Source organism: Hipposideros armiger, unplaced genomic scaffold, assembly GCF_001890085.2.
Source record: "Hipposideros armiger isolate ML-2016 unplaced genomic scaffold, ASM189008v1 scaffold_955, whole genome shotgun sequence".
In the NCBI taxonomy this organism is placed as follows: domain Eukaryota; kingdom Metazoa; phylum Chordata; class Mammalia; order Chiroptera; family Hipposideridae; genus Hipposideros; species Hipposideros armiger.
The window spans coordinates 585,966-596,218 of NW_017732305.1; the positions used below are offsets into that span (position 1 = coordinate 585,966).

General features: G+C 52.2%; 1 protein-coding gene across 1 annotated transcript in view; it reads left to right on the forward strand.

The window, feature by feature from the left end:
• TMEM132C (transmembrane protein 132C) overlaps nt 1-10,253 on the forward strand; it is a 347,110-nt gene that overhangs the window by 200,741 nt on the left and 136,116 nt on the right. The window contains exon 4 of the mRNA XM_019630847.1: nt 689-835. Coding sequence (XP_019486392.1) covers nt 689-835 — 147 coding nt within the window. The remainder of the gene's footprint in view (nt 1-688; nt 836-10,253) is intronic.

The window sequence follows — 10,253 nt, forward strand, 5'->3', positions numbered from 1 at the left end:
TTTGCTGTATGTCGGACGCTGTATTCAACCTCTGTATGTGTGTCAGTATATTTCATTACAATAGCTTTATAATCCTATCCATTTACAGAGGAGGGGAGTGAGGCACAGAGAGGTGATAACTTGCCCAAAGTCACACAGCCATAAAGTGGGGGAATCCAGGCCACGCTCTAGAACTGGAACTGTTGACACTGTGGACTGGATAAGTCTGTCTGTGGGGGCTGCTCTGGGCACTGTAGGATGTCTAGCTGCACCCCCAGCCTCTACCCACTAGATGCCAGCACGTCCCCACGCCAGCTGAGACAACCAAAACTGTCCTCTAGACAGTGCCCCCCATTCCCTGTAGGACACAGTTGCCCCCTGTTGAGACCGACCAGCCTAAGCTGCTGGCTTTTCTCCTGACCCCTTGGCTGGGCCACTTCCCGGATTGTGGACTGTCCAGGGGTCCCTTCCCCACACCCTCGGAGCTAGACAGCAAGTTCCGCGATACCCTAGTCTGGGGGCAGCTCCGTCTCCCTCCCCCACCCACCCGTGTGGCATTACTACCGTCTGGTGCACTGTGTCTGTCTGTGTCACTGGATAGGAACCAAGTAGACAAAGAGCCCACTGCTGGCAGCGTAGGGGAGCGTGGCCCGTCTGGCAGGCCCGGTCACTGACCCTGTGACTCTCTCGCCCCACCTTCCTCCCACAGAGCCAAGGTGAAGAAGGGGGTGAACATCCTGAGCACCCGGCCCAGTGAGCCCCGGCAATGGGACGCCAAGCAAGAGCTGGGAAACGGCGGCAAGCACGCCACCACCACCGTGGTGTGCCAGCGCCTGGGGCCCAGCGCACGCAACAGGTAGGTGCCGCCTCCCCCTGCAGGCGCCACACGGGGGGCTGGCGACCCCGTCTCCGCCTAAGAGGCGTGACCGAGACTCACATTCACTGCCGCTGAGCTGAGCTATGAAAGCCTCGGCCTGGAAATCCGGGGCCCTGGCACCTGCAGCCCCAAGGGCAGGGCGCTGACTCGGAGGGTGTGTGGTCGGTCGGGGCTTCAGAGCAGAGACGCGTCGGCCACACGCTGCCCTGCTTTGCCCAAACTCATGCCTTCCCTCCACCTGCACGAATGTCCTGGGGGCCATGTCACCTCCCAGCGCCCTGCCTCGGGGGTCACAGGCGGCTTTCTAGAAAATGTGCATCCTTCACACAAGGGGTTGGACTTAGCGGGCGGGGGAGGGGGATTCAAGTCAGGAGGTGACAATCGGTGGCAGTAAGGAATCAGGACGGGCTGTGGGAGATCCTACTTAGACATCGGAGTGATTATTTAAAATCATTGCTTTCTGTACATAAAATCAACGCTTACTCATTTTAGACTATTGGGAAAGCTCAGTTATACGCGGCAAAAAGAGTTAAACATATAAAACCTCTACCGCCCAAGGTCGCCACTGCTAACGCGTCATTTCCTTCCCGTGTTTTATGGAAATAGCGTCGGTATATAGTGAATGTGAAGCAGATGCATTTATTTTACAAATTTGGTATCAGAACCTACATACAGATTTTTAAGACACTTTCACTTAGATCTTGATTATATTGAAAACATCTTCTCTTAACATTAAATACTCCTCAGACTTTTTTTTTTTTTTTTAGCTGAGCCTGTTGGCAGCTCAGCTCGGGCTGGGAATCGAACTGGCGACCCTGTTGCTCAGAGCTCATGCACTTGAGCAAGCTCTTAACCAACTGAGCCACTTAGCCAGCCCCCCTCTGACATTTTTAATGGCTGAATACTATTTCATCATACAGATTTACTGTTACATAACTAACCGTATCTGTGGTTTTGAACACTTAACGTTGTTCCCAAGTTTTATTCTCAGAGAAAACCGAGCAGTATACTTCCTTCCACATACATCTTTGTCTACTCCTCCTTTTGCTTAAGGTGACTTCCTAGAATCAGAAACTTTCATCATTGTTCAGGGCCCTTGATAACATTCGCTCAGTGTATTTTCTGGAAGGATTAGCACTGAAATTAGCACGCATTTTCTCAGGCATGCATGACAAGGCTGCCAGTTCTCCGCTTTGCTGAGGCGCCCAGCTCTTTAGGCCCCCCCACACGCAGCCCTACCTTTCATGTTCAGCCAGAAGAAACATCTGGCGGCCCGAACAGCGCGCTGGCTCAAACACGAACCTTCGCCGTCATTACCCCAGAGGGATGATCCGTACATCTGAGGGGTGAGGGTTGGGGGGTCCCAATGTTGCATCCCATGAAAAAAAATGGCCAGAAAAATAAAAAAAGATAAAAAGCATGCCTGGCTGCAAATTGAACCTCCCTTGTCAAATGCACATAAAGTCTAATTACCCCACCCAATTAGTGATGATTATGCAAATGAACGTGGCTGTGTTAATTCCCAGACAGTGAATTTGTGTATGTCAATAGTTCCTCATGTCATAACCAGGAGGTGTCTCCACGTGAGGGGGATAAGCCTGGCTGGTGACTTCTGAACAGTCCTAGTGGCAACCCTGGCTTCCCTGCGTCTTCCGGAGACTCGTCTTTGAGCTCAGCTGTGTTTTTGAGTGTAAGCACCATGCCTGGGTTTCCACTGTCAGTCGTGCTGGGATTTTTAGCAGAGGGAGCTGGGATTCCCAGCACATGTTTCCTTCTTTTCAGCTTTAGAGTTTGCGCTGCCGGGAGTTAGAAGCCTTGGTACAGGCTGTGTGTGTGTGTGGGGGGGGGGGTTTGGCCGCGGTCCGCACACTCTCTGGTTTTAATGTGGTGTCTTAGAAGTAGCGTTGGCATGTGCAGGAGAGGCTGTCCCCCAGGGCTGGTGTCAGGGCGTGCTGCGTCGGCTCCGTGCCCGCTGTGACAGCTGGCTGGATGGGGCTCGTCTCTTCCCAACTCCTCATTCAGTGGCTGTCAGGAGCTTGAAATTGGCTCAGAGCAGTATTTACACCACAGAAAGTGGCAAACGCCCCAAGTCGGGCTTTTGGTTATTGTCGGGGAGCCTGTTTGTCCCACCACGGGTGGGCGTACCCTGTTCACACACTTCCTCACCGGGGTTTTCAGAAAGTGTGGGTTGGTCCACCAAAGGGAGAGCTGCGGTGCTCCATGCCAGACAGGTGTCCCCTGAGTCAGGCCCAGACGCCTAAACACTGCGGGGCACCTGGGGCCATTGGTGACATGGGAGGGGCAGGTGCCCCAGGGCAGGAGGCCTCACTGCCTTCCGCCTGCAGAGAAAAGGCCGTGCGTGCTTGTTATCTACCGCTGCAGAACAAAAGGCCCCGAAACTTAAGACGCTGAAAACAAAGCATGCTTATTATATCCTGGTTTCTGGGGCTCAGGGATCCAAGCGCATTATCACGGGGTCTTCCCCTCAAGGTTCTTTCACAGGCTGCAGTGACGGTGTCGGCCAGGACCCGTGGTCTCATAGAAAGGCCCACCTGGGGAAGGGTGCGTGTCCAGGCTCACGGGCCCAATGGATTCAGCCCTGCAGGGTTGAGTTCCGCCAGGATGGCCGGGCCATGCCCCCCGTTTCTGGTTCCTTCTCTATCAGGGCGCCTGTGAGAAGCCCCAGGAAGAAGGAGAAAGCCAGGAAGCGGAAGTCACAGCATCTTACAACCTGACCTTGCAAGTGACATCCAAACGCTTGCTATGTTCTGTTAGTTAGAAGCAAGTCTGGGACGCACTCCAGGGAAGTGGGGTACAGAGAGGGGTGACTGCCAGGAGAGGGGATTGTTGGGACTTATTTTAGCCTCCTATCTCATCGGGACAGCTTGTCCAGGCCGTGGAGGGCCCTGTGGCCACTGCCTGTGAACAGAGGGAGGGGAATTACAGCCCAGTCATTGAAACCGGCACCCCCTTAGCTGGATACCACCCATCCGAGTCTCCAAACCTATTTGATTTTTTTTAATTTAACTTAAACCCTTTGACCGCAAGGGAATTTCTTGTCGCTGTCTGTGTTCGTGAGTGTCCTGAGTTGCACTAAAAGGTGACGATCCCAGCTGGTTTAAGCAGAACAGGAATTTATCCAAAGGAGATTGCCGGGAAGGCTGTAGAAGACGTGACAAATGGACGACATCGGGGAATCTCCGCCAGAGCCAGGAACGCGCACGCCCCAAGTCATCCGTCATCGCGTGCCCCTCAGCCCGCTGTTCATTTAAGGGTTTTCTTTAAATCAGCTTTAAGTTGGTCTTGGTTTTAAAGTCACCCTCATTTTTAGTGATAATATCCTCTAAGTGAAACATTTAATGTACTTTTATTATTTTCTGATGCGCAGTACAATGAGCACAAAACTATAAGAGTTACTTTAAGCAAGCATCTTTGGTGATTGGAACAGGGGCATAATTTATGCTCATTCCGTATTCTTGGTCATAACAGGAGTCGCCCAGTGTGTGGGCGCTGCCCTGCCAGGGAGGGTCCCCTCAGGTCCCTGGGAAGGCTTCTGTGCACCTGTGTGGGTGTATCAATCTGCTCAGGCTGCTGTGACAGATACCACAGACGGGGGGCCTATACAGTGGGAGCCGATTCTCTCCCCATTCTGGAGCCTGGAAGTCCAAGATCAAGGTGTTGGCAAAGCTGGCTTCTTGGGGAGACCTCTCTTCTTGGCCTTGCGGCTGTATCCTCCCATGGCCTTGGTGTGTACTCGGGGGTGAGGGTTGGGGGGAGGGGAGACAGCTCTGGTGTCTCTTCTTCGTAGAAGGACACCAGTCCTATCAGATTAGGACCCCGCTGTTACAACTTCATTTAACCTAAATTATCTCTCTAACAGCCCTCTCTCCTAGTACCGTCGCATTAGGGGGTGAAGTCTTCAGCTTAGGAGTTTTGGAGTCGGGGCACGCAGGTCCGTCCACGTCAGCGGGCTCTGCTCTAACACTCCACACCTGCACCTTTCACAGGTCCCTCTGGCCCACTCTTGAAGATTTTTGGAAAGCCCTGGCGGTTTCATCCTCCTGGGGTAGTCCTTGAAATGATGATGGGTTTGAAGTATGAAAGCCTGTATCCCCCTCCCCCAGTGCAGATGACACTGAATTGTCATGGACATCCCAGAGCTCCCAGAGGGTCAGAACAGGTGGGGACGGTTCTCTCCCTCTCCCTCTCTAGGTTCTCCTGGAAGACCTACCTGTATCAATCACTTACAACCAAATCCTTATCCTAGGGTCTGAAACCCACCTGAGTATCTCAGGAACATAGGAGGCCCCTGCTTTATTGCCTGGGGAACTGGCCCTCTTGGATGTCCACATCCAAGAGGAGTGAACTTGTTAGGAAGACTGTACAACAAGACAGCTGTTCGGGTGGCGCACTTTCTCCCTGGAGCCCAGACCCTCGGAAAGACCCCTGGGCTTATGGTCCCGAAGCCATCTGTTTGTAAACCCTCAAGCCCAGGAAGAGAGCTTGCAGCCTGTCTGCGTCCACACACACACACACACACACACACACACACACACACACACGCACCCCAGATTAATATTTTAGCAGCCCGAGCATCTCAGCAATCACGCAGAGTCAGCTAGCAACCTACTAGGTTGTATTTCATACTTACAGGGCGTGAGGCCAACAGGGCAATTAACAGCCTGTCTAGATCCCCCACATCAGCGCTCCGTGACTCTGAGTAAATCCAGCATGGAGAAAATGCCCCTGTGACCACCGGGAAGGAACTGAAAGGGCGCGGACGGCACGTTCCAACGCGGGAACCCATTTGGGGTCCTGTTAGTGTACGTTCCCCAGGAAATATCTCCTCACCCTTTCGTCTCCCTTCCCCATTCCGAATCTTCCATCAAAGCTGGGGAGCTGGGCTAGTCTGAGCAGCTGGGGGACCCTTGGGCAGGAATTTCATTAAGCCTCTGAGGTGACCCCAGCCCAGAGGGAGGGCTGACTCTGGGGTCCTCCCTCACCCCAATGTTGACCCTTCCTCTAAGATGTGCTTTCGCCCTAACCTTTCCCTGATCCTCACCCTCTAAAGTTCATTCCTTCGGGGAAATGCCAACAATAAGGTGTTTCTTTAAACCGTGGGCATTCTTTTAAGTTAGCAGGGAACTTACACGTTGAGGGTGCAACCTCTGCTGCTGTGACTGACACTGGCTTCCCAGGGAAGGTCATTGCTGCTACCTGCAAACCCCCGACTTAGCCACGCTCACCTGTGCTGTTATTTGCTAAGCACCTTTACCAAAATTGGTTCACGTGCCCTTTTTTTTTTTTAGAATTACCTTTGGGGCTTTATTATTAAAAGTACTGCTATTGCAACCTCTTCTGAGGAGCAAGTATGGCAGCTTAAAAATAGACATTCAGATAACGGTCGTATTCTGTGTATTTTATAGTGTTTGACAGCACACAAAACAATGCTACGTATGTTTCTGCAGGATGCTTTGTGTACATTATTTCGGTAAATCTTTTGCACGTTTTCATGAGCTGAGGAGTCGCACCACAGGGCAGATAAGGGAAGAAACGAAGGTTCTCAGAGGGAGGAAGCATCCAAGGGAAGATTGGTGCAAATGATAAAAGAAGTTGTTTAATAACTTCCATGTCTATAAATAAGTGGGAAAAGCTCATGTCCATTCCATGAATTACAGGTGAACATAAACAAATGCAATTTAAACATACGAACACAGAGGGCTCTGTACCTGCCTCTCTTTGGGGTGAGACAGGGCGATGAGTGTCTGAAAGATGTTAACGCTACACGAGCTTCAAATTGAGACTTTTCTTTGCTTCCTTCTCTTTTTATCAACCTTATTTTCTTCAATGCCTGTATTTCACTTTTATAATCAGAAAAGCATATTCGAAACCATGTTTTTTAAACCCAATTCCACATCTTGCGCACATAAATATTTGTATGTAGTGGGGACCATCTGTGACGTATCTCCTTTTATATATAACTTAGCACTGCCAAGGCACCTGTCCCAAATTTAGTTTTTCAGTTGGCTGCCTAACTACTTACTAAGGGTGGGGAGGGGCTTCATTTACTTAGAGAGTCCCCCAATGTAGGGCATCTTGATGTTTGATGCTTGTCCCTAATTTTTTCATGAAAATAAATCGGAGGGGCACATTTCCATGCCCACATGGCCCCTCCCCGTCCCCCCACTTTCGGGGAGAATGCAGGGGTCCCTTAGAGATGCTCTAGGTGACACTGTCAAAACCTGGACTGCAGATCTGGGCGGTCAGCCCATGTGAGCTGAGAGGCCGGCCCCACACAGAGCTCAAGCACGGGTGTCCCCATGAAGTCGGCCCATCTCCCCAGGGGCTGCACACACAGGTGCTGCGAGGGCAACAGAGGAGGCGAGTACCGCATGCCTGGAGAGGCGTGTGGAGAGTGGACAGATGGTGCCGCGTGCAAGAAGCCTCCGCCCATCGGCTCTGGAGCCCCACATGGGGGTGGGGAGGAGGGGTGCAGGCCCCGTGGTGCCCATCTCTGCATTTATCTAGAACGGCTGTGATTCCAGACCTCTCTGTGAAATCTCCCAATTTGTAGACATTTACCTGGATTTTCAAAACCACCATGCAGATCAAACACAAGGGACATCGTTATCAACAGGCGAATCGCGGGCGAAAGGGCCGGTCTGAGGCGCTCTCAGAGGGACGGGCTCGTGAGGCCACAGGAATAGATCAGGTCACACAGACCCTCTGTGTTTCCAGCAGGTGTTGTAAATATGTGTCTGTCCTCTGGTTCCGTATCCGTGTTCACCCTTGGCATTCCCACGGTGACAGTCCTACCTGACCCTGCCTGTGGCATGGCGCGTGTGCCTGCTGCTCTCCTGTTGTGTGTTTTCTGGTTGGGTGGGCCAGTAGACCAGTGGGCATCCTCTAGGTGGCCCCAGTGGGACACATCCTCTGGGTCCACGCACTTCCACGAGCTACCAAATGCCACCTAACTTTTTCTCGCCCCCTCCACCCCGCCCTGGACCAGCAGCTGCCACTGTAGCCCCCACGCCCCTCGGTCATCCTGCTTCAGGGACGCTCCGCTGCTGGATAGAGACGTAAATCAGGCAGACAGTAAAAGGAAGGCTTTGCAAACCACAAACATGGACAACGATGAACAAATGCCCACGAGCACTGGCTGGAGCAGCCGCAATTGCAGACCTTATGTGCATAACGAGACGCTTCCGCTGTTTTTGGAGAATTCTGGAATCTGGATGTGCTGCTTCATGTGAACAGCCTCGGCACAGCTGAGGGGGATGGTACACCAGCGTAATCCGCTTGTCCTTGGAGGAAATCACCCACACCAAGGCCTGCCTTTCAGAGATACGTGAAGGCAGCCCAGAAAACCTGCCAGGCAAGCTCCACAAACGAGACTCTCCTGGTCAGTGTCATGAGCGTGCCCACTGGGTCCCCAAAGGAAGAAGCTGGAAATGTCCCCACTCAGACCCCCTGAACTCACAGCAGGCTCACGGCAGCGTCTGTGGAAGAGAAGTTACTGACATACACACTGTGCATGTTCGTCCACTTTTCACCTTGGTGCCAAGCTCTAGGCCCAAGATGGTGGAGTTACAGGCATTTGCTGCCGTTTATAGAAGCTATACATCTCCCAAGAGAATTTTCTGGAAGCCCCTGAAGGCGGCAGTACAGCTAGAGAAGAGGCTTTGAAAGAGCGTGAGAGGAGAGATTTACCTGGAGACCGAAGGGCTGGCTCTGCCTCGATTTGACGTCTCAAACTGTCTTCGGGTTTCTCCCCTGCTTGGCCCTGTGTGAAAGGACAGCACCCGCGGTTTGTCATCCCAGCAAGGCTGCCTGTGAGGAGGAAACCTGTTTCCCCCAAGGAAATGGGTGTGCTTCTACAGAGAAGGAACAGGTGCTGGGCGCCGAGACCAAAGATTAGGGTCTGGCACTTGCTAGAACCTTCCTCGTGTTGGGCGGACACTTGGCACACTCACACCACCACCCGTTTCCCCAAACCCTCCATGGCGAATAATCATACAGTCAGTTTTCAGAGGAGGGCAGTGTGTCTGAGCAGCTGTGTTCTCTAAAAATGTTGGCGACGGACATGCTGTCGATGTCTCCTAGACGTCACTGCTCTCCCATTGAGAGGCGGAATCTTTGCCCTCTTCCCTGGAATCTTTGTGTTTTCCCCTGGAAAGTGGGTAGACTTTTGTGACTGGCTGACTCATCGTGTACAGCACAAGTGACTCTAGGTGATTTCGAGAGCTAGGTCCCAAAGGAGCCCTGAGCCAACGTGTAAGCAGTCAGTCCTGGGGCCGCCATGCTGTGAGGAAGCCCAAATATCCCATGTGGAAACGCCACAAGGAGACCCCTTGTGCAAGGGAGAGAATGGTGTCCAGCCAGCCGCCCAGCCAAGCCCTCCCAGAACTCTTGACTCACAGAGACCGTGAATGATTGTTTGAAGCCACTGAGTTTCGAGGGTGGTTTATGACATGGCCACATCTAACCAAACGCTGGGTACCCAGAGGCATTAAACGACTTGCCAATCGCACAGCTACTCAGGGCCAGGCCAGTATTTTAACCACGTTGTGTCTGATTAAATCCTGTTACTTCTCTGACCACATGGAGCGGCGGTTCGTAGGTGAAGCACTGAGGAAGGGCTTGTCTTCTGAGACCAAAGGCCCTTCCCAATCCCTGGTCCCATCTCTCTAGAAGCTTATTTCTTCGCTCGATGCACCCAAGCCTCGTGTAAGGCCCTTCACACCAGCATGAAAAGTGTCTGCTTTCTTCCTTCCATCCCAGACTGACACGTGGTCCCCAGTTCAAACTGAAAATGTATAAAGTACTGTATGTCAGTACCTGTCCCGAAATGACTTACGGTGTCACATTACCGGGTCCTTGGCACTCTTGCCAGACAGTCACTAGCTTTAAGGGAAGGCTGCAAAGATAGTGCCATGACCTGTGACAAGAACAGGTGCTGTTCAGAACCCAGGACCCCATTGCAGAGACCCCACCTTACCCAGAGGCAGGGTGACATTGTCCTCCCATTACGGGTCCTCAGAGAGGAAGCCATGTACCAGAACAGGGCTGTGGGGACAGCATTCTAATCATCAAAGCTCCGAGTGTCACACGGGACATGTTCACAGTCCTTCCAACCCCCACCGAGATGCCATGACACCCCGGTTTTATCCACTTTGTCTAAGTCCTTTAAATTCGGGGAATTTTGCTCAGATTGGGGGTCCTTCTCCTCCCCGGCTGGTTTTTACAAGCAAATGGCAAACAGCGGTGGAAATGAACAATTTTCCGTTTTTAAAAACATGATGTGTCTATTTCTGCATCCAAGGTAGAAGCCTTTGCACAGTCAGTGCTTCCATTTCCAGGTAGCCCATGAAGCAATATGGCTCCAGGAATAACCGCC